The sequence below is a fragment of the Vanessa tameamea genome, chromosome 11 (genome assembly GCF_037043105.1).
Source record: "Vanessa tameamea isolate UH-Manoa-2023 chromosome 11, ilVanTame1 primary haplotype, whole genome shotgun sequence".
NCBI lineage: Eukaryota > Metazoa > Arthropoda > Insecta > Lepidoptera > Nymphalidae > Vanessa > Vanessa tameamea.
In genome coordinates this window covers 10,063,318-10,090,147 of record NC_087319.1, presented here as the reverse complement: position 1 = coordinate 10,090,147, position 26,830 = coordinate 10,063,318, and the positions used below count along the sequence as shown (strand labels likewise).

Sequence of the window (26,830 nt, the reverse complement as noted above, 5' to 3'; positions counted from 1 at the left end):
TAAGTACACGGGTGCGGTGTCGATATGTTTCCTGATAACCAGCGCACCATTTATTCACGGTGCAATAAATTCAAATTACTGGATTAACAATACTCCGGATAGCATCTCCCAGCGATCCCCGCCAGCCGCCGATATTGACGACGCTGCAAATGCGTTTATATAAAGCTAGTTAAATCAAATAAAGCGTACATTTACTATTAACATTGACATAAAATAGACTACAGTTATTTTCTTACCGTTCCATTAAATAAATGAATTATTCTTCTGACTTTAAACTTTAGTCTACCTAATAGGGTGGATACCTATTGATTTTATTCATACCTATTAAAGAAACAAGCAGTGTGTTCTTGATTTAGTTTATTTTGACGAAACACCCACAGCGATCTCAACTAATTCTATTTCTGCAATAGAAGATTGCTGAACAAAGTATAAAATTCTTAAGGGGAAATTAATGAAATATCAAACGTATATAAAACTTTAAGCTGTTTTATATTCGTATTACATTAATAAATTGCTATCAATAAACGTCGCGCCCAGTAAAGCATGGCTGTAAATGCTCATGAGCGTTGTATCGGCCGCGAAGTGGACGCGATATAGCGCAATGAAATCCTACACCACGACGAATCGAATGCTGTCCTGTCGAGTTTGAAATTTCTGCAATATTTCGCCCTTTTCACGTAGATATCCTCGGCCCATGTCTAAGCCGCCGGACGTGAAACACAATATCTCCGAGTGCACTCCATAATTTATACGCACCGCACTAGCTTCGATGCGGTTTATGTATTAGTCAGGGTGTAATCTTAGATCATTGTCTATCATATCGGTAAACGCACCGAAAATACAACTTGTTGTTGTATAGATGAGAGTGGCTTATCGACCGCGCTATGCGTAATTGCCGCTGCGCAAGCGTCGCATTCCTGTGGCGAGCGCGGCGTCGCGCCCGTTTACCTAAATAGATTCAAATGAATGCGTGCGATTAGTGAAGGCACTCGGGCGCGCGACCGCATCTGCGTACATCACCGACGGCCGCGCTAGCGTCGACGCCGGAACTGGTTTCATGTGTTACTGAGTTTAATTGGGAGCGGACGACGGGCTCTGTCATTGCACTCGATCACAAGTCAAACGATTACAACATTTTTATTAATCGTATCATCCGTTGATAAGTTTTTATTTACTTTTTGGTTAATAGACACCCGATACGCATTAATGTCGTTATATTAATTAGTGATACGTCGTCTTCGTTATAATTTAACTAATCAGCAATCTAACCGTCAATATAAAAAAGCAATTTTAATGTTTTATAGATCTAGAATTTTAAATTATCCCTTTTAGAATTATGTATTGTAATTTATTTTTAACAATTAAAACTAATGTTAAAATATAATAGAAACTTAAATTTCGAGAAGATTATTCGGTAACTAAAAATATTCAAACACTTCATGAAATCTGGCGAAGCTCCAAAGTAAACGTAAATAGGAGTTTAATATACCGAAGACAAATATCAGTTCAAAATATACTCTAAAAAACAACAGCAAACGCAACAACTAATTATTGTCATTAGGTTTTATCTCACTTTCCCTAATAAAACTCATTACATATTGATGTGACAATATTATACATAACTATGATTTTATCATTTAAATATAGAATATAATTAGTATAAAATTAATTAATCGCATTGACAATGATCTGGTTCATAACAACCAATGCCAGAAAAATATGTAAGATGTCATAATTTTCCGAAACACCCACTTTATGTAAAAAGTTCAAAAGCTCTCGAGAATCCTTACGAAAGGCCAAAGGAGCAAATTTAATGGGCGGTCTTAGTGTGGGACATCTGTAATAATATCTCTTGACAAGAAAACGTGGGTACAAGGCTCAGAGCAATTATTATTTATCTTTAAAAAACGTGATTGACGCAGGATCAGACGAATTTGTTCACCCACTCACTAAGAAAATGTTTTCGTTCTTTGTATAGTCAAATGCATGAAAAAAAGAATTTAAAAATCAAAAACCTGCTACACTAATTATTCGCTAATGAGCCGTTTACGCACTAGTAACAGATACACAATAATTAGTTTCATTAATGTTTAAATATAATATTTATTAAAAGTAATTTAATTAATATATAAATTTTATATTTTTTTCAAAGCATGTGAAAACATTATCCAGCTAGAACTATGTTTGCCTTATGACGTCACTTTCATACATACTATTGCAAGAATTGAAGCTTATTTCTCCAATGCTGGTTTTAAGATGTACTCAAATTTTATCCGACACAGGTAGGAAACTCACTACGTTTATTTCACTCCTGAGCACAAGATGATTAATGTAAATTTAAAAAGCCAATTAACATTGTCTTGATTCTGCAAGTTTAAGTTTAAGTTCAGAATCAAAATTAAAATCAAAATAAACTTTATTCAAGTAGGCTTTTACAAATGCTTTAGACTCGACATTTTACAGAATTATATTAAATGTAAAGCTACCTCCGGTACGGAATTTAGAATCTACCAATAGGAGCCAACGAGAAACTAAGTAGTTGCTCTTTTCCAACATTTGAAATACAAAGTTATGTCACTTAAATGTAATAAAATTTATGTATAGAATTTTGACAAAACGCTTTTTAATCAATTGTATAATCTTGGGTCGAATAATATGCCTTATTTATTGATGTTTTTTAATAAACGATTTGTATTTATGAATCGGCAAATTTAAAATTCATACGTTCTAACCTTTAGGCCGTTCCGGGTCTCGTGCGGATACTTGAATACTGTTACGTGAATACTATGTATCAAATGAATATAGTTTTATACTAAACAAAATCATATGAATTTAATTACTTAAATGACTTCAGATATATAACCGTATATACAAAATGCTAACATAAAGTTGCATTGCATTGCAATGATCATAACGTATTGACATAAAGACATTTCGTGCTGGCTACATAATTTTTATACTAACTTCAATTTAACATTATGATAAACAATATAATATATCGTTTAATAGAAAACAACGACGTATTTTAACCATTATACCACCTAAAGTTATTACGGCGATTTTGCAGCGGAGATAGGAACACTAAAATATAAATTATTAACAAGCAAACCTTATATTTTATGAATTAAGACTTTATAATAGTATAAGCTGTACTAATTAAATATTTTAATAAAAATATGTACACTGTTTGTTATTATAATATTATTGCAAATCTCGAACACGATATGGCGTGGTAGTGGTCTATTATGACAAAAAAAAAAACTATTTCTATTATAGAAATCTAAAATAAGACTTAAGAAATAAAATTACTTTTTTAAGAAGCTAATTCTATAACGTATGGACATTTTCGGAAAAGGCCCAGCGCACTGTTACCTTAGTTGAAAGTTAAGGGGTTTTAAATGTCGTGGAAACGCGTAATGTGTTAATAGAATTTATGGTAAACAATCAACTTCAAAAATAGAAAGAAGTAAAAAATTGTTACGATTTGTGAGCAACAATTGCTTTTATTCAATGTGATCAGCTTCAGGCGATGTATACCGTGCCGAGGCACTAGTCGTTTTAATGAAGACTGCTCTCGTCTTGAGACTTTGTCTTGACGAAACATAATAACATGATATTCATGTTATAAATACGATCCTCATACAATGAAATGACCTGTCTTCACTTTGACGTTAAATAACAACTTCCATTGCTAAGGCGGTGTTCAGTTACACTCTAATGGGTTGCCAATGTGAAAAATATCAAATTTTATTACATTATCGTTTTAACATTTTTATTGGGAATGTTTTTAAATAGTTCGTATGTTACAGATATATTGATAATAACCGGAAAAAGTAAATTTGTTTGAATAAAATATCAACATTAAGAAGGTAGGTACCTACTTAAATTGACAGGAATAATACTCGTGCAGCAAACTGTAAATATTTGATTCCCTATGCATGTAAATAATATGCATTTATTTTGTTGTTAGTATGAACTAACTACTTCGAAGAATTTACAATGTATAAAGACTGTACTATTATAGAGAACTATTACATTAAGTTGAATTACGATACAGTCTTGGTCTAAGGACCGATAGTCTGAGCGTCTCTTACATTATTTATTGGCATATAATGGCTTCTAATGGGCGCTATTCAATCCGCCACCTGGACATCTTTTATCTTCAGCAGATCCGCGAGAGGGAGTGTCCAGCGTTCGATGCATGTGAATATTCATAAGTCATAACACAGCCAAGGTTTCGATTCACAGGATCGTTTAATTGATACCCGGTCCGCATAGCAGACGACCGTACGTACGGACAAATCGTAATTGCTCGTTAGGCCTCGATACTCGATTGTTACTCGACAAAAATAAAAGTATCACAACATGCAAACATTGAGACGAGAATTTTAAAGGATCCTCGCCAAACGATCGACTCGTGCGGTTATTATTTTAAAACAAACGAACCTTCGTCTCGCGATCGCAACGCAATTTGAAATATATCAAAGTAAACTTTATTTTCTGTGCTTGATTCAGGGTCGATGATGATATCTACGAAAGTGAGCAACAAATAAGTACATATTCGAATTTATTTAGACCTTTCGTCGATAACACGTAGTACTCTGGTTCTTTTATTTGCACAACACGACGGACGCAAGTGCAATTTATTGATACTGTGTTCGATAACCAGTAGGTGCGTCCCACGCGGCGCGCGCGCAGAACACAATGATCACGAGCGCGCGCGCACCGTCGTGCGTTTACAAGTATTGCGCCCCTCGGAAGGAATTGTGTTGCGGACCTATGCTAAATACACTCCATAAATAGTGAAGGTTATGGTGTCGTAAAAACAAAGTCAAGCTGCGCGGACAGCATCGTCGGCTATAAAGAACAAGTGTCATCGCGCCTTGTCCAACGCACTTTCTTATTTCGTTCATTGTCACAGTTGATGTTAACTAGACCCCAACATATGTATTTTGTGTATCTAGGCTTACAACCGTCAACGCTATATACGTACAATATAATAAAAAAAACGTCACCACCGAATGCACTTCTCCCTTGTTGATGTTGGCAAAAAAATGTGAAGTCATTGAATACATCTTAAAGCTATAAATCAAATTATAGATATGAAATAGAATATTACGACTTTTAATATAGAATATATATAAGCATAGAAATATTTACTAAGTTTTAAAAAATAGTATGTTCGTTTTAGATACCATAGAAAAAAATACAAAAAGATCGAAGTTTATAAGTACAGAAGTTTGCAAGAACGAAAGAGAGAAATATATCTCAATTCATTTTCCAGAAGATAAACTATCTAGTGACAGAAGCGTTTTATTTAAAAACATAACATATACTAATGAAACATTATATATACTCAAATTCGGCTCTGAAATGTAACTTAGTATCGATTAAATGAGGAATCCTGGGCATAAAACCCCGATAAATTTTCTTTGGTTCAACAGGGTAATAAGCTTGGGGAATGCAGCAAATCAAATCAAATCAAATCAAAAATCTTTATTCAATATAGAAGTGTTTACACTTGCTTATTGATTGTCAAAAATCTACCACCGGTTCGGAATTTAGCACCTCGGACCTGAGAAGAACCGGCGAAAGAAACTCAGCGGGATATTTTTTTTTTTTCCATTTTGCATGTACAATAATAATTATATTTTAGTTATTTGAAACAGCCTGGAGGCGATCATTTCATTCCCAAGGTGTGCAGTCAACTAAAAAGTCATTAGTGTTGTAATATCCTTTAGCACACAAACGCTCTTTAACGATTCTTTTGAATTTTATAATTGAATAATTTTGAACGTTTTCTGGGATCCTGTTGTAAAAACGTATACATTGCCCCAAAAAAGAGTTACTAACCCTGTGTAATCGGGTACTTGGAGTAACAAGTTTATTCTTGTTCCTAGTGTTAATAGAATGTACGTCACAATTTCTGGGAAAATCGTTTATGTTTTTGCGTACATACGTAACATTATCAAAAACAAATTGAGAAGCGACAGTCATTATTTTAATTTCTTTAAATTTATCTCTTAACGAATCTTTTGGGCCCAGGTTATAAATTGCACGAATAGCCACTGAATGAATGCTAGATAATAATAATATTTAATTATAGTCATACTTAATTTGTAACCTCATATATATAAGATTATTTATGTGACATTTATTATTATTATAAAAACTAATTTATTTTATGGTTATAACTTTGAAACACGAGAACAATTATTAATCCTCCTGATTTAAGAATATAACAGACAACATACGTCTACTATATCACAAAACATAAATACTTGCAAGGAAAATGTATCGTTTCAAAACAACTTCTTTATGAAGTAACGATCGTAAATTTTGTTTACGTTAACGAGGAAGAGCACAACTGAAAATTTTCCAACTGTTAACGATGAAATAAACAATTCTGTGTTTTAATACGGTAAGCTAATTTTTTAGACACATTCTTAAAAGTTGTTATGTAATTGAAATCAGATATAAAAATAAGATAAAAGTAAAAATAAATTATTTTTCATATTGATTTAAACCTTTAATTAAAAAGTTATCTAGTAACACGCTCTTCATGGGCGAGGTTATTATGCTTATGCGAGGTTAAAAATGTATGCGATTGATATTTAATGGCGAAATAGATGTACTTTACGAATTACGATGGCGCATGCGCACTCGAACTCATAATCCGTCTTTTCTCTCATACAACAAACATACAATCGTACGAGTACCGTAGTCATAGAACGTATCGCTAACTTTGATTAACTTGTATTTTAATATAATTGGAAGCATTATCTTATTTTTTGCATTCAATTATTTAGATAAAATCAGATTTTTGAGCTAAAATTTACAAACCGCTATGTCGTAGTTATTTAATTTTATGTATGTGTCTACATTTTTATTGTTAGTGAGATTTTAGTTAAGACTTAATTAACTGACTAACTTAACCCACAACGAAACTCCACAACAATTTATTTTTTGTGATCTGTACGAGATTCTCATATTGTCAATTTAATTTAATGAATTAAAAACTACGCGAGTGGAGCCGCGAACAAGCCACTATATTCTTAGGTCCTTTTACTAAACATTTTTTAATGATGTATTTAAACAAACATTTATAAATTTTGAAAGATTACCATTACAACTATACAAAAAGCGGACAAGTGCGAATCGGACTCGCCCATGAAGGATTCCGTAGCAGCAAATACGTAAGTTTTTTATATTTGAGTTGATTGAATGAAAGGTAAATTGCGGTTTACGATTTATGAAGTTAAAAAAATACTACTTACAAGATCTTGTTCAAACCAATTTTGGTAGTGAAGTTTACATGGTAATGTACATCACATATCTTTTTTAGTTTTATCATTCTCTTATTTTAGAAGTTACAGGGGGGGGACACGTTTTACGACTTTGGAAGTGTCTCTCGCGCAAACTATTCAGTTTAGAAAAAAATTATGTTAGATACCTCGATATCATTCGAGATTCAGTTCTAAATATGGGTAACCCCGAAAATTTATTGTTTTTTTTTCTATTTTTGTGTAAAAATCTTACATACATCTACTTACCGAGTTTCAACAGTATAGTTCTTATAGTTTCAGAAAAAAGTGGCTGTGACATACGGACGGACAGACAGACAGACAGACATGACGAATCTATAAGGGTTCCGTTTTTGCCATTTGGCTACGGAACCTTAAAAACGTGTTAAATCATAGCTACTAGACGTATCGTCACACTATGAACAATTTTTATATTGATTTTTTTTATCAGTGAACTATTCTATAATAAAACTCGGAACTCACCGCACGACATGATCGTGAAATGCGAAAAGAGAAAATGACTAATATAATTATTACACTTATAGTATACAATCATCGAAATATCACGAGTGAGGTACGAAGTGAGCTACGGAGATTGGTACTGGAGTTTTAAAAATAAAAAACCAATTAGAAACTCCGAACATTATCTCTGAAAAAGGTTTTAATTCAGAATTAGGACGTTTACAGACTGTTAATTTACTTAACATTTAAATTGTAAAAAAAACATGTAAAAGAGATTATTTAATATTCATAGCACTATGGGTTACTATTCGATTAAAATGAAACTTAATATGTATTTAAGCGTATTCATGTGTATGCACGCACACTGTGACACTAGTAAGCTGCAGTTGATCGTTGCAACGGAGACTCAGCATGTTTATATTGCTGAGGTTACTTAAATGTAAATGATACCGTAAGTTGTTTTCTAATGTGTCGCTTCCCAGTAGGTGCTAGTACTAATATACATTTTAATAATCATATTAAACGCCTGCCTTGACCTTTCTTTGGTTTTCATATCGATTTCTAATATTAGTTATCGAGAAATTATATTATTTATTCCATTTTTGAAACGAGGTATTAATGACCATTTTATTTAATCGTTTTATAAACTATTAAACAGTTTTAAAATCTACTTGGAGATAACATGAGTGTTACCGTTGTCACGTACTGTTAAATAAACGAATTAAAATATTAATATGACAAACTAAAAGGTTTTATGTGAATATTCTTCATTTTCATAATAGCCGCGCTATTCTGTAAGAAATCGCTTCGTATGTCACTCGTGAAATGTTGAAAAGCTACTTACAGTGATACGATATTCTGATACGTGTATCCTTCAAATGTTATGCATATGAGAGTCAATTTTGCATATAACTTTCTGACAATGAACGATCATGTGAGTTGCGTTTGTTCTTACAGAATAACTTCAGTACTAAGTTACATTTGTAATAAATTAGCGGACTAACATAGGTCATCTGAGCGACAGAAAGATTAACCATTCCTTCATGCCAATGCACCAACAACTTTGCGAACTAAGAATCCGTGCCTGAATATATACTGGCTTAATCACCTAAACCGGAACAGGCTGTTTAGCGGTAGAGTATGATGGGTGGGTGGTACTTACCCGAATAAGCTTGCACAAAGCCCTGCTACCTAGAGAACTAAAAATATGACATTTACAATATACCAACTTAACAATATGGCCTAACATATAATCGATTTAACCTCGTTCTGATGTGAAAATTATCATTTTAAAGGAAATGAATAGTACAACAATCATACAACGCTTTCACCGATGAGCGATAATTTTCACACGCCTACTACCGTCAGATTCTCGAATTTGCATGTATTGTGAAGTTGTTGTGAGAGTTAGTACTTCACCACAATTATAATACGGCCCCGGGCACACTAAGCTAGTTACGCACCCTACTCTTAGCACCTCCCAGGCTTGACCTTCGCACTTTAGAACGCCAAAGCTATTTCTCATTGGAATAGGGCAATCAGCGATATATTTTTGATATTATACTATGTTAAATGAGCACCTTGCTTTACAGATATATTTTAACATTCCCATATCGATACTACTTTAAAACTTGAGTGATGCGTGTGATAAAAATTATCTTGAACTTATTTGTATAACAATAAATAACAGAGATAACATGATTTCATTGAAATATTTAAAATAAAGCGACCCTTAAGCAATTACGGTACTTACATCACGATTCCAATTTAATGCTAATTGAAAAAGGAAAAGCGGATCTCAAACACAAATTACCGACACTATATCAAGTGTTAAATGGCACTTATCGACGCCAAAACGGCGAGAGATCATTGACGATGAAAAATACACAATTTGAAGCTATAAATCAACGTCATATCTGACTCGAGCCGCGCAGTAGCGACCATCCCAATGTTTTACTTTTTTATTTATGACACCAAGATTATTTTTATAGGAGTTTATAGTTATTGATATTGTAACTTTAACGTTATTTCTTGTAACATCATAAAAGAACGACATTTTGGACTAGATTAAGACAATATATGTAGATTTTAGAATATATTAATTATTTTTAAACTAATCGTTTTTTTTTTATTTTAATGAATACTAGTCTAGTCTGAGTCTATATTTATTTATTGGACGCACTGATTATTTTATATTACAATATAAAATTTAATATTATTTCTTTTTTTAAAAACTAAATTTGCAATCTATTTAAAAAATACAACCATTTATTCAGTTGTAGTAAATTATTAAGCGATTCTTATTTTTGAAATAAATGTTATAAGCCTTTAAGATGAAATTATAGATGCACATTTATATTTTATTTAATAAAATTCAAAGTTATTCTAAACATAGCAACAACGTTAGTACCCACGCTTTTCCTAATTGGTTAAAAATTAAAAAGTAAAATTACTGATTTAATTAATTTGAAAATACAAATGTAATCTTTAGACTACATAGCTGATGTAGCAGCCAAGACAATCGTCTTTATTTGAGAGGTAACGAACTTTATTGTTATGTCTTCCTTATGTAAATTTATACATGCGCTCTGAATGAAACTTTATTAATAAGCAGTTGCATTTAAATTAAATTTCTTAGAATTTAATCTTGAATCAAACAAAAATAGCTATCTCTTGTGCCTCTCTTTGTAATGACAAGTGATATTTATTTATTTTCCATTACAACGTTGTAATTAAATGATTCCAGTTACCTTTAAATGCATAATTAACTGCCTCTTGTTCTAGTGGCGTGTACGGCTGCGAATTAAAGAATAATTAACACCCTCAAATAATCCCACCACTGGGCTAAGACTTTCTCTTTTAAGTAGACGGTTTGGAGCTTATTCCACCACTCTTGCTGAATAACGCACGGGTTGCTGAATACACATGTGGCAGATTTACATCTGATACATTGATACATGATTTACATCATATCCCGGGTCGAACGAATACAAGTTGTTCCGGTTTTCTGTCAAAACATTCTCAGTACCAGCTCGAAGCTAGAAAGCTCTTCATAGCTCGATATAATCAAATTTCCGTGCAATTCGACGAAAAGCGAAGAGAGGCGTTTAAGCAAACACTTGTGCGCAAGAGACCCTGCACAATTGCCCAAATTTAGTAGATCGCCAATTATGTTTAAGGAAAACTTGTTCAAGGGAATGTATATGAATAAATAAGGAGATATTTTAGTGTTATCTAACTTATATTAACTACTAAACCAATATACATAAAACTTAAAGAAGAAGACACAGCGGGTTTTGAAATTTAAGATTGAAAAGTTAATTAATACATGGCGGGCAGGTATGCTTGTATTACATTTATTTATTATCGAAGTACTTCAAATATAATTGTAATCAAGGCTGACATTTATTGGTATGGAACTGTAATTTCTCATTTCTCTGTTATACTCTCATTCAATGTTATATTGACTTTTTTATAATCTAATACAATCAAGTGATCACAAAACCAGCGATGCGTATATTTCCTAATAATAAATATTTTCGAACAATTTATTGCGTTTTCTACGTTTTATCAAACGTTTTATCAAAACCGCCTAAGTATAATCGAAAATTGAACACGGTGGACGGCGGGTATAATTGTATACTCGTAGTTTGGTGTGAGCACGCAGGCTAGCCTAGAAGAGCGCCGCACGTGTATTGCCATTTGTATTCAATACGTATGCTCTAATACGGAACGCGATCCATCGACAGGCGAGCAATTTATCTCAGCCGAGAATCGAACCCCAGCCTCGCAAGCAATTGCAACAACATTTCCTGTTGCCTTGCATGACACCAAATTGCTTCTACAAACGGCAGTGAATGCAGATTGTTCTATTATTGTTTTATTCTAGCCGAACGCCGCCTATCTCTGTCTATAAAACAGATTTGTCCGGCGAAACGGTGATTGTAATCGAAAATTTTACTATTCAAAGTGTTTAGACGATACAACCTTTCATTTATTTATAACGGAGCTTTTTGATCTAATGAATAAATCTAATAGTTATGACAATTTTTTACCAAATACATTAAGACTGACTTAAAAAACTTGTAGACTTGAACTATTTGTAACCTTAAACTAAGCCTGTTTGTAGACATAAACTAAATTAGAAATACATTTCTGTTTTTTTTTTAAAGATATACGTAGGCGGATGGGCAAATGGACCACCTGGTGGTAAGTGGTCACCACCACCCAAAGACAATAGAGCTGCAAGAAATATTAACCATTCCTTACATCGCCACTGCGCCGCCAACCTTGGAAACTAAGATGTTATGTCCTTGTACCTGTAGTTCACAGTGGCTCACTCACCCTTCAAACCGGAATATAACAAAATTGAGTAGTGGTTTTGGGTCGTAGAATATCTGATGTGGAGGTGGTCTGCCCCGACGGGCTTGTACAAAATCCTACCACCAACTACAAAGGCATTCTTGAATACTTCAAAGAAAAGTTTATAAAGACAATATACATATATTGAATTATTGTTATTGAAATATTTACACCTTATATTTTGAAAGCGGTGTTTATATTTATATATATGTGTGTGTAGGCTTCCCTTGTCTCCTGAGTAAAACTAATTTCAAAATTGTAAAATTATAACCAAATATAATAATATATAAATATTAATCGTGAATATCTAGATTACTGAATTTTATATTATACCTAAGAAAACATTAAAAATAATTACAAAATAAATCTATGTAATTAAAAAGAATTTCAAATCAGTTCGACAACCATCACTAATTACATTCAAACACAACATTACGACGCGAACAATTTCCGTATTATTGCATTTGTAATAACTTATTCATAGCTATGATTGCGGCGAATATTAACAGGAGAAAATTTCCACTGCACGTGTTCACTGTCAAAATAACTGATAGTCAGCTTCACTTGTATTGTGGAGAGTAATCGTAACCGCCCGTTGTTAATTATCTGCGTGCACAAATTAAATGACCCTATTATCTGTACCGTAGCATGTCTCTGATTGCACTTTTCGTCCTCGTTCATGACATATAAATAATATGTATACAGGAGATTATAAAAATGTGTTGATACTTTATGGCTGTTTTTTTTTTAATTTATTAAACGAAGGCACACGAGCAAATGGGCTTAAAAGTAATTGTATAGTTTTAAGCATAAATACTGGCAATGTAATAAATATAACAGATTCTTGGATCGTCAATGAATTGGCATCTAGGCGACCTAAGATTACGTTCTCTCTCCTCTCTCCATTCATAATCATATTGTCTTATGCGTTGGTAGGCTTTGCATAGGCTGCTATTATATATAGCTGTAATAATAGTAGGTTGAGGTTTAAACATATATTTTATATTTCAAAAATGTCAATCATTTTATACCGCTTAACTAATATTTTATCTACACCCACACTTGTTACAATACTTTTTTAGATCCTTATTTTATTCAACTTCATTTTATCTGTTAAGTTGGATTGAATTGGTTACTCGTAATGTATTCAAGACATGTTTAATTATGACTAATTCGGCGACTTGAAATCGATTTTCCAAACCGAATTTGGTAGTGGCTGTCCAAGTTTCAATATGTCTATAAAAGTAGATGTCGAGAGCAAATGTTTTTTGTCCGAAAGCTAAACAACAAACTTTGGTAGTTAATCGGACGGTGACGTAGCCTCGCGGCACAACCTTATAAGTCAATCTTCCTATTCGCCCCCGCAGCGTCCTAAGTTGCGGATCAGTTCAAATAATGTTCCTACATCGCCATCAGTCTAAATAATATCTCATTAAGATGACAATTTTATTTTAAGTGACTATGATTATATATACATTGTATTCATATTTAATAAAAAATTTTTTTTAAGAAAAACGGTTGGTACTATCTAATTTCCACATGTGGCAAGATTTGAAATTATGTTTTAGTTGCCCGGTGGTAGAGCTTAGTGCAGACCATTTGGGCACCATATACAAATCAATTAATATATCCCCCCGTATTCTGATTTTTAAGATCTCCAGTTGGTCCAGATCTTAGAAGATTTAAGCATTGAGTAATATTACATATTTTATAATAAATACTGAATAAAAATGACGTGGAAATTCGAGTCAAATAATCGAATAGAATATTGAAATTTACAGTAATATATATGTTCATATTTTCAATCGTCTAATTAAAAAAATATTCCTATTACTTATACGTCATCAAAACCACATGTTTCAGCGAAGTATATATTGTATGACGTGAACAAAGGTGTCAACTAAAACTATCGATAAATTATTTTGTGTTCGTTGCGCATTTCATTGAATTGGATATTTATTTATCAGCCCTTATTATCTAAATAGGAAGTTATGACAAAGTACGTCACTGTCGGTGACAGAATGCTGACGAGAGTGTGGGGACGAGTGCGTCACCACGCCCCCGATCGTGATGCGGCTGACATCCATGCTTACATTGTGTAAGTGTCAATTTACGTATGCATGTTCATTACTTGTTGCTCGAGTGAGCTTGTTACACAAAACTTTGAAATAGGAACGCTCTAATTAAATCCAAATGACAAGCAAATATACCATCGGTTCGATAATTCGCATTGTTGTATTAAATGGAAGATTCGTGTTAAAATCACCAGTATATAAAGATAAATGTACACGATATATCTAATATTAGCTGTTTCCGGCGTCATCGTTTCCAAGGTGCTTGATGTAGAGAATATTATTTTAATATAGAGAGCTGTGATGGGCCTTTGGTTATACTTAGTGAATCTAAACGAAGATTTCGGGTTCAATTCCACGCAAGGACCATTAAATTTTTATGTCCTTATAATAAATTTATCTAATAATCCATCTCGTAATGAAAGAATACAAATGTGTCGGATGAAATTGGTCACATCTATCCAACAACACGAAACACTATGATAGAATAATCATGAGAGTAAAACCATATTATGTTTAGTCTTTTCTATCAGTATATCTTTCAATTAATTAAATATTTTAATATGTTTTCAGACATCGTATACTTTATTTATACACTGGAAAATTCTACCAACAGCAATGTTAAAGTCCTGTGCAATCCCTTGGATAGATATCACTCACACACACATCAGTTAATCTACTCTTTATATTATTATAGTGCTATAGATAGATATTTTATAAATTGGTATTTGTATATGGCTTTTCTTGAACACATCAGGTGATCCATTATTCAGAAATTAAATAACTTATTATCTCAATTTCCTTTTTAACAAATTATATGTTTTTTTGTCTTATACCTGTTATTGGTATGAATACTATTAATATATATTAGTATGTTTAACAAAGTATTCATATATATTCATAAGGCGATATATTTATAAGTAAGGCGACATGTTAAAACAAATAACAAAAAAAAATGTAGCGTCCTTTTATCACGATACCAGCTAATCAGCGGTCGCTTCGCTAAACGTTAATTCAAATTTCGTCCGACAGTAGAGCGTAATTGAATAACAAACATATAAATTTTCACTTGTATAATATACCTACTAGTTATTATAAATTGTAATAATCCACACTTTATATTATATGTTATGTACCTACTATAATATATCCCTGTCTAGGTTGCACCTAGGCTATCTTTATGTCAACATTAATAGTAATCGGTTCAATGGTTTAGTCGTGATGAAGTAACAAACAGATAGACTTTCGCATTTATAATAATTATAATTTACCTGATTAGTAAAATTTATGTCGAAAAATCGCCTTGTTTCGCCTTGTTATTGTATTACATAATCGGAATGATCGTCGTCATCTTAAAATTCTGTGAAAGTCAGAACTTTTTTAATTTCGTCTTATCCGTATTATTCATTAATTATTGTTAATTATTTTTTTTTTATTTTGATTTCCATCTCATTATTTTATAAATTATTCTTTTAATATTTTAAATTAAGATTAAATAATTTATAAAATAATGAGACGATTTTTTATTATAGGAAATTAATATAAATTACAATATTTAAAATTAATACGCGCAAAATTTGTAGCGAGTCAGGGCAGTGAATCGCTAGAAGCATCGAGGCGCCCACGTTGTGCTCTTTGACATTTACGTCTCTCGTGGATCAACAGTTGGTTGCCATAGCAACGCCTAAACAGTTCACGACCTTTCTGAAGGGCACTCATCCTTCGCCTTCTGTCTAATACGGCGTCTAAGGATTAGGAAATTCTGTTCGCTAACTACTGCAAAGAAACTTCTAGGTTAACTGTTCATTTTATTAATGTTTTGCTCTTCCATAAATCAAATATACAAAATGTTACTTTGGTAAAAATGGGGGCTTATTAATCATCATCTGATAAATATTTAATCTATTTAATGTAAAACGTACAATAAATCTAAACATGTTTATATTTGATACACTTATGTGAGACACCCGCATGTGGTGTATTATTATTTAAATGAAAAAAATAGCTTTTTATATTATACGATATAATCGTTTTATGCGTCTGATAATAGTTTATCCATAGACTGTTTAAGCAATAAGTCTTAGGTGTAACGCAAGCTGATCATAAAATAGGATATTATATTGTAATTATGGAAGTAGTCGATTGTTACGTAACACAGTGTCATAAATGCAGCGATGTAGAGGATATGACCAAAAACATATTTTTAGTCGAACGCCATGCCGATTTATACAATGTACGTAACTTCCCAACTATCTCATCCGGGCCGTCGACGTCACGGGAGCGCGTGGCACGCAGCTAATTGTAGCATAACCAAAACGGTCTCCGGGAGCGAGCGAGCACGCCGCGTAGCGTACGAAAGCGGAGCATGATTCAGTGCGGAGAAAGTGGTGGTAGGCAGGAACGGAATCACGGTGACGCGCAAGCACGCGGCGAGCCTCCGTGCCCACGCGTATTCGCGCGTGCACCGCATGATCTTCACCATCACTACACTTGTGCGCCCGGTAGTTTTCGCGCGCCTCCCTTCGTCGTCGCGACGCCGCGCCATTTTCTCGCGCACGTGGGCGACGACGGCTTTGTGAGGGCACCCGGCTCGAACGCCATTAACGCGGCCGTCGTGAATGAATGCCGACCTCGACCGGGTGGCTAGCGTCCATTGATAGGGCGCGCGGCGGTCCACGACCGCGGCACCGCGCCTCATCGAACGGGGGCGGCGTGCTGCACGCCCTCGCCGACTCGTGCTCGCCTCAGTCGAGGATGTGGCGCTCTCGGCGCGACGACACTCAACGCGTGCAAAATTTGTGTTCATTTATCAGTAGACGCTCGTGACCATTCAGTGTGATTACCGTACCGCTTTTCGTAGATTCCTATACGTAATGATCTGTGATCACGTCAATTTCTTTAGGACATTAAGTAAATAAGTTAGTTTTACCGCGCTTTTGCAGCGTAGTCCATCGAAGCGCAAATCGCTGTGTTTGTGTGTAAGCGTGTCTGTGCCGAAGTGTGTGCGTGTGCGGCTGTGCCGCTTATGGTGGTGTGGAGTGCGCGGTACGGGGATGCGCTCGTGCGATGCTCTCGGTGTTCGCGATGCGTCGGCCGGAGGACGAGGAGCTAGGCGGTCGCGGCGACGGCGACGAGTTCGTGGACATCTCACATATGCAACTACTTGTAGAGGCAGGCCCGAGCGGGTTGCACTACGGCGGTCCGCAACCACCTCTTGCGCAGCCGCAGCCCTACGCTCAACTGCCTGCGCACACGTCCCCAGTGACGGCCACGGCCACCTCCACTACCGCCTCCGTCGACGACTTGTTTGCCCTCTATTTTACACCAACCACCCATGGTGAGCCTAAATTATGTTAATCTAAGCTGTTGTTGTATAAATAACATAATATTTGGATTGGGTTAGAGTAAAAAAAAATATAATAAAAGATACTCTGACTATAAAACTACTAAAATGTATCATAAATGTAGTTAAACTTGTTTATAATATGCTGATAGTTCATATTTTATTCATCCTATTTTATTTTAATTTTATTTTGTAATTATTAAGTAAGAACAATAAGATACTAAAGCAAATAATTTGTATAAAATATTCTCGCTATAAACGTACATAACAGTTATAACTATATATAAGATTTTCTGATACTAAAAATAAAAAGTACATTAACGTTTATTTAGTTTTATATGGATTTCAGTGTATATTCTACCGTACAGCGTACCTAGAGAGCTAGGTAGTCGCAATGTGTGGAACATTTGTTTCCGAGAATACCTTAACATATGTATATATATACACATTATACAATACCAAAATATTATATTGCATAAACTAAAAATAATATGTATTGGTCGCGAAGGCGAGTTAACCTAATGCTAAAGGCAAAATATAGTTTTTAAATAATACAGGAAATAAAGCTTATGTCTAACAAACAGATGTAACCCGTGATCACGAAATTAGTATAATATAATAAGATACATAACCGCCATGATACATAAGATTCTCTACCTAATTATAGTCCTAAATACCGAATCACGCGCGCCTATTAAATTTTGGTAAATTTACGCCACATTTTAATAACACTAATAAATATATCAAATTGTCGTCCTTTTATCACTTAAAATGTACAAGTCAATGAATGATGACGAACTATTATTTGGTATAATTTTGTTATATCACGAAAAGTTATTATGAAAATCTTGCCTAATCAAAGCGAAGTACATCCTCCTTCGTACATCCCCACTTCATTGTTTTTTGTCACTTGTTGCCGCTAAAGTCAAAACAATAATATAGCAGTATTAATAAGCAAAGACTCAGCCTGGAAAACAATAATATTGACTTCATTTTGAATATTTTTAGACAAGACTATATCTCTCTAAAATGTAACGTTAGATAAGTTTTCTTATTTTATTATAGAACCTACAAAAGTTTATAATAAAAGTATAGTATGTTCCTTAGCCAACCTTGAGCACTAGAAAGTTATGTCCTCTCTGCCTGGTACACTGACTCAACAACTACACTGGCTCACTCACTCTTAAAACCGGAACACGGCGATATATCTGATAATTGGGTGGTAAAAATTCACATATTGATGTAAAGAAAACTATCAAAGTATATGTACTCGAAATATGGCAATTAGTACACCTTTTTACCTTATATAATGCCCGAGGTAAGCCACTAAAAGGTGGGTCGATTAATAAAACAAAAATAATGCATATTTTAAACAAAATTACAGTCTACAAAAATAGGAAAGTTCCGAGACGCCGCTTCGAGCTCGTGCTTCTTTAACAAATTCATATTGCCATGGTTACAGACGATTGTTGTACCGCCTTCATTCATCCTTGTTCTTCTTTCTCCCTCATTGAACTTCATTCAAAATAACTATTGACTACACTTCGAAAAATAGAACTGGAACTTTCAAGTGATTTTCTGTTACAAAAACTACAGTTTATACATTTTATCAAAAAAAAAACCTTTTTTTTTTTTTGGATAAACCGGTCTTTCTGTAACATTATCTATATCTGATTTTAAATAAAACTCAATCGCGTTACTAAACCATTCATATGTATTACATTGTGACTAAATATGATAACAGTAAAAATATTTTCAATATTTAAATTCATATGAAGAATTTTATTTTTACCTAATTAGAATCCATAAAAAATAATCGTTAAGCTACATAATTAAATGACTTATTCATTTAATTACAACCAATATCAAGATAGATGTGGATATCGTATGTTCTGCTTGAATTTGGCCTGAACTAATTGAAGAATTTCGTATGTCAGCATTATGAGTGAACGCGCTTGTAAAATTTTGGTCAGCGTTCTGTACATTGTTATCTCTAACCGGACGGAGCTAACGACAAAACGCTATCAAGTCCGACCGTTATTAGTAAACATTACCATTCTAATTTATATTTAAGATCATCAATGGATTTAATAACAACCCATTACTCGCTTTTAATAAGAGATTTTTTTCTTTTCTATTGAAATTTCACTAATATGTTACAAAAACTCGTTACAGGTACACTCCGAAAATATTTAATTGAACTAATTTCAAATGTAATCAATTTGTGAAAGATAGCTAAATGAACCAAACTAGTAACATCTTCAAGAAGGTCACTGGCCTGCCAAACTTTGCCAAATCTTTTTGCACAATGCACCCATCACAAATAGAGGGCGCTTGCCCTTACCACCAATATATGAAAATTGTGTAAATCATCGCATTAGTAGTTTTCGAGATAATTTGAAAACCAAAGTAAGCCTTCACCTTATGTAATACTACGTACACCCAACTGTAAGAAATTACCTGGAATCATTAGCAAGTTGCACACAATTCCCAGTTAATGGTTTAGTAAATTACAATATTGCTTGACAGTAGCCTAGCGCAAACTGGACATAAATAAACATATAACATATGTTTAAATAAGATATTTTATCAACGTGTGTATTATTAGGATAATTATTTGACGAGTAGTCAATACTACTTTACGCAGTATAGCCTAACCGGCCTCTCTAATCATCTTTGGGCTATACCATGTGATGAAAAAGATCCGATTCCGATATCATATTAAATTAAAACATGTATAATATTTAATTTGATTGAATTTAAATCAATACAGAATTAACATCAACTATGACTATATCACTCACCTTTGTCTTGCTATTGGCATGACAATGTTCGAAAAGTAACACGTAATATTGCGAGACCCCCAAAACAACGGAAAACATAATGTAATCACGAATTGCGAAACAAACGAATGCTCAGTTCCTTATCGAAATCTCAAGCAGATTTTTTGCGCAATGAGGAGAAAGACACCATTAATTGAGAAAAACAATTCATTTAAGTAGAGTACTAACTAGTAAAATTAGAATAAGGAACAAAATAATTTCTGATAAAATTCATTAAGCTCTCGTACTTCACAGTTCTCTATTTAATTCAATTGTTAATAAAATATATCGAATAGTTAAGTCGGATGATAATCTGAATCAAGTACATATGGCCGCATTAGTGAACCACGGAGAAATAAGTTCCAAATCTTTTTTGAAGAGGAGATTCCTGTCCTCTTGTTTACCCAGCAGAGAACAGCAGACTGTTTACATTAGTAAATTGATGTCGTTCATGCATCGAGAACGTTATGGAAACCAGATCTAGATGTAATATTTTAAATACCAAAAATTTTATTAAAAAACGCCAGTGGAACTATGGACATAACATTTTATTTCCCAAGGTCGTTGGCGCACTTGTGGTAAGGAATGGTTGATAATTCATACGGTAGCAATGTCGATGGTGACTACTTACTATATTACCATAAGCAATAAATGAAGTTTTTGACTATATCTAAAATATCTTTTACTTTCATTTGTGGATACTAAGTATTGTATGGATACAAAATATCATCCTTTAATGTTGCATTATTAGTGCGAGAGCGACCAGACTAACTGGATGAACTGGTTTCCATGGTCCATAGAAAAAAAAGTATAATTTATAACTTCCTTTGTTCGTCTGTCAAAGACTATTCAAATTTATATTATTATTAAAAAAGACGTTTTCGAGCTAAACAACCAAACGCGCTCTTGCAATTAAAATCTTATATTTAATTTAATTATTTTTTAATTATTATCTGTTTTAATTTTTACTTTCATATAAAATTTAAAGGTAGTTAACGTTCAAAATGCCTAGGGCACGTACACACAAGTAGTGCAACTATCTGTGCAAATAAACACAAAATGTATAAATTTTATTTTATACCTCGTCTATTTAAAAAAAAAAGGCAAAGACCTGATATTAAATCGTTATTTGCGATCAGCAAAACATCTCACTTTGTATCTCACTAGGGATTTATAAAGTGTCTCAAGATTCTAGCAAATTAAAAGTCACAAAACGAAATCCGAACGTAAAATAGAAACATGCATATGAAAATTGCACATTACTATGAGAATTTAAGTGGAAAATAGTACTTTCAGAATTTCGTTTCAAAGTTATTTTTGGGCATACTTTATAAACATTTAGCAAAATGTATTTAAGTATTCAATTTTTTTATATATGTTCATTTGCAGACATGTCTCTTATGACTTTGATATACAGGTTTTCTAATAAAAAACTTTTCTGTCTTGTATAGCCATTATGAACATATATCACAAACTTTATTCTATATTTTTATATGTCTAAGAAGTTCTTGGAATATCATTAAAATGTATAAATTTTGTTTTAAATGCATGTACGTGCTCCAACAGAAAGAATATTGAGAAAATATTGGAATTGTAAAATTCATATTCTACGATTCGAATAAAAAAAATTACGTCTTGAAACAGATACTAGAAATTCTTAAAAAACAAGTAATTTGAAAAAAGCTTTACTTTTCAGATGATGAATTTCCAATAATCTTATTTCAATGTAGGTATTACTTTTATATACCGATAAAATATATACCCAGTATTATAATATACACTTTTCTATGAAGAATTTTGTACTGTACATCTATTTCTGTTACGCTTAGATGTCGGTATTGTATGAAAAGGGGCGGGGTCAATAAAATCCTCGCTTCGATTGGACGATGAAAGCAGGCGAAATAGCGGTGATTTTTTTTCTGTCAATAACGGGCTCTGAATAATAATAACTACCAATAAACAAAGCTCTCAAATATTTGATTTATGTTTACACTTTAATCAAGCAAATATTCATTTAAAAATGCGAATATAATAATTTGTAGGTCACAAATAAAACATATTTCAAACTTAGTATTTAGTAAAATTCCCAATTAGTAATTATTTTTATAGTAAATTAAAGTCCTTAAGCATTCTACAATTATTACTAAATACGTTTAAGGGACACATTCATACATTGAATCTCTTTATCGCTAATGAAATTTCATGGAAACAGCATCACGATTAGATCAGTTCCTCAAAGATAGTCGAAGTCAATGCCATAGGTACACCTAAACAACGCACCTAAGTAACGATAAAAATGTCACGTAAACACACGCGCTAGTTGCATGTTATGTGTGTCAAAATAGGTGCAACCCACGCCATACGCGTCACACCAGCAACGTCGGCTCGTCAGAGGTGCCCACGATCATAGGCCATTACACTTCGGATGCTCAGATGCCCGATAGCTGCAGAAGCTTTGAACAGCCCGCGGTGCTCTCGGGGGCACGCACGTGCCTTTGAACCGGCCGGCGCCGTCTCACGTCACTCTACATAAATTGACAATCTCGTCCTTACAGTTCTAATGCAAACTTTATTTTGTTTAAGTAAGATTTCTTTATAGTATTATTTGCTTCTTCTTTAGGCATTTTCTTTGTCGGTCGTTCTTGCGTTTTATAAGATAATCACAGTGGTAATGCTTTTATTGTTTTATTATTATGATGTTGAAAATATCAAAATCACTGAAGTATAACAAACATATAATTGATTCAATTACTCGATATGTAAATCTGTGATTCCCATAGAATAAAGTAAAGACGCCAGACGGGGCGCACCTGCGCACCGCGGTCAATGATGGTGAACAATTGCCATCATTAAAGCCTATCGAACCCACACGCTAAATATTCAAATAGTCGCAATGACAATGCGAGTTGATTTAAAAGTCAATAAATTATCGCTAATGCCCAATTTGCGTCGACCAGTTAACAATGGCGGTTCCCGCAATTACTTAAACGCATGTAACTGCGAACGATACGATCTACGTTTGCCGGGCAACGTCATTGTCTCACCCGATACGAGTACATGCTCCGCAATTACACTGTATCGATTACAGCTGACTCAGTCGACTCCGATCCGAACGTTTGACTGCGCTATAAAACATTGTTTTTACTAACCATCATTAGTGTTCCATTTAAACAAGATTATCCTTCTACGGAGACGAACGAGTGAGACTTGGTGCTTTTATTTAAATAAAATCGAATATTACGTTAAGCAGTGAGTCAGAAGTTTTTAATATTTCACTGACGTTTAAGTAAACTGCTTCTGGAAACAAAAACAACATTAAATATTCATGTCAGTTCGCAATCTCCTTCATCTCTTTGGCCGGAAGATGTTAGCTTAATGGTATGGTTTTGAATCGTTTAGCTAGATACATTTAGCAAAATAAATCGTACATAGAATTTAATAATGTTGATAATATACACCTTTCTTATTACATTATCTAACACATTTTTAAATAAATGTAAGTCCAATATTTTACATCAAATCTTATCTTTTACCCGTAACGTACGAATATAAAAAACATAAGGATCTGATCAATAATCGTAGGAGATTGAAAACCAAATATACCATACTCCAATGAAATGAAGTGAATGCAATTAGGTACTGTTTTCACAATGATTAGTTATGTATTATAGTTGATTAATAAAAATTTAGCCAAAGCTAAAATAGACATACTACATTACACTCAATTCTCATGCAAAAACAACATAAGGAATAAATATAGACAAGTCAGCCAAATCCAGACCCAATAATTACGCATCGTTTCATCCAAAAATGTTTATGTATGGTAGCATAAATTTTTCAAGGATATCAACATTAGTCTCGCAAAAAATATCCTTCCGATATTAACCTGCAATCTGTCTTCGTTTATCCACAAAAATAATAAAATTGGTGGTTGTGACAGCTCATATACGTTTGTCATTATTTCGAATGCCGATATTTTTACATTTAAAATATCTAGTTGAATATGTGTAATATGGAAACCATTAATATAACAAAACTAATTATCATACGTCATTCTTTATTTTTACCGTGCCTTGAACATTTAGTAAATAGAAGTAAAATGGTGCAGAGTAGTAGAATAAGGAACTAAGTACGTATCTGTAAATACTAATCTGATCCGATGGTAATCTCCGGTGGCATTCCATCGAGTGCGGGAATCCTGCGTCCTGATTACGTGACGACACAGAATAAATGACTTCTAACTATAGAACACGTTATATAAAAACATCGAAACGCGTGTATCAAAATCCCTTTTTAAGCTCGAAGTATAATTGAGCGCTGACTTCATCTTTGCGGTCAACATGTTTATTCATTCAAGTTCTATTTTAGATTAAACATTAAAAAACTTTTTCGATGACTTCCTAATAAGGAGATTTTTTTTATTTATAGTTATGTAGCATAGTAAATACTTATACGAATACGTCTAATTTTAGCATTCTTACTCAATATTATGATATAATAACAATTAAACACGACGTGAACAAAAACAGGATCGGATATATTTACAAATTAAGAGTAATCTTATATTTAATAGGAGGTTCATACGGTTCAGTTTTAGTTGATAAAGATTACTGATAAAACATAATATATGTTTGAAACACCATATGAGTTGAACATGTATAAAATAAATTTGGAATTGAATGAATAAAGTTTAGCAGATAATAAACTTTTAGTGAGCCAATTTTAGTCAATAACAATTCAAATAACTTTCGATTTTTTTATGTAATAGGCGGACTGGCAAATAGGCTGATGGTAAGTGGTTACCACCGCTCATGGACATTGGCGCCTTAAGAAATTTTAATCATTCCTTACATCTCCAATGCGCCACCAACCTTGGGAACTAAGTTACACTGGCTCACTCACCCTTCAAACCGGAACAGAACTTTAAAAAATATTACTGTTTGGCGGTAGAATATATGATGAGTGGGTGGTACCTACCCAGACGGGCTTGTACGAAGCCCTACCACCAAGTAAGCAAGCTTAAGCAATTGGTCAACTGAAATGAACAAATGAAATGACAAACGTCCTTTCATTAGGTGTTTAAGAACCGTAGACAAAACAATAATAAGATTGATACTTACGGCCGTAACAACGGCCAATGTACTGATGAATAACAAATTTTATTGCAAATAAAAATCTCGAAACAATTAATCATTGCTATAGAGAGATAATCCCGATGACGGTAACAATTTCAATAGCGTACTCTTAACTAATTTGTTTTATTTATGAACAGACGACAAATGTAAAAGAATGTATTATAAAATTGGACATTAGCCAACGTTTGACTCGTTTTAAGTTTTATGCAATCGCCCTATTTTTCTTTCTAAACTCAACAGTTGGTTGCACGCGACACCAGCTATAACACTTGCGACATAGTCGTTCTGATAACAGAAATTAACAAATTTCAGCAAACTTTGAAATAACGACGTGTTGAAACCATTTGTCTTTCACGTTTTTGGTTACTTTTATAATATGTTTGTTTGTTTGTATTTTGTTATTATTATTTATTTGAGGATAGCAGACGAGTAATTGTGCCATTTGATGGTAAGTGGCTTTCCAATGCTGGCAGTGAAGAGGTATAAACCACTTCATAGACTGTCTGAAACTGAGCTGCTGACTGTGTGATATACGTGCTCACTGAATGGTATAGTCCCCATAATCCCTTGAAACCGAAAAATAATAATATGAAGTATTGCTGATTTGTGAAGAATATCAAGTAGTTAGTACCCATCCAATCCAACCCAAAACTTTATTACCGATTAAAATATGAAACATCTTATCAGACAAGAATCTATGTTCATATTCATGGCGAGGTTAAAAACCTAATTTTGGTAAAAATAATCTTGTAATGTATGACTCTTTCTTATGAGCCATATCTTGTATTGTCCATAAATAAATTAGAAGATGCAGCATTTTCCTCGGAAAAAGATCGAGATCCTGGGATCAAATTCCTAACCAGGCCAATGTATAGCTATTGAGTTTTCTGACAATATTTTTTTATCTGACCGTAGCTTAGTTAGTTTTATTCCTGTCAACGTGCCATCTGACTGTCAGCACAAGCACCACGAATCGTGTTGTGCACGTTTTCCAGGTGACACGCTTACAGAAATAAAACTAACCTAACCATATATATGTCATTGTTCAAAAGTAAAACGGACCGTGTTGCTAGACAAAAGCTATTTTTACCGGTAAATGATCTGACTTTAACATAATAAACACAGACTTCGGACTTCAATTTTCAGCCAAAGCGGCTATGTAAAAAACGTACTTTATACCAAACAAAATATTTAATTCAAACAAAAATTAAAGCAGAAATCACATTGCAAGACAACTGTATAAACGTGTTATCTTAATAGTCTGTAATAAGTAACTTACATGAGCCACAATCGTCACTAACTGTACTCACAAGCAAGTGTTCATTATGCA

The 26,830-nt window shown here is 33.4% G+C and overlaps 2 protein-coding genes across 2 annotated transcripts in view; one reads left to right on the top strand and one right to left on the bottom strand.

Moving 5' to 3' along the window:
* Positions 1–26,830, bottom strand: part of LOC113396173 (protein PF3D7_1417600-like) — a 580,968-nt gene that overhangs the window by 527,401 nt on the left and 26,737 nt on the right. The gene's annotated exons all lie outside the window — the stretch shown is intronic.
* Positions 16,685–26,830, top strand: part of LOC113402550 (early growth response protein 3) — a 30,612-nt gene continuing 20,466 nt past the window's right edge. Inside the window, exon 1 of the mRNA XM_026642839.2 lies at positions 16,685–17,537. Within this exon, the coding sequence (XP_026498624.1) occupies positions 17,267–17,537 (271 nt within the window). The 5' untranslated portion in view covers positions 16,685–17,266. The remainder of the gene's footprint in view (positions 17,538–26,830) is intronic.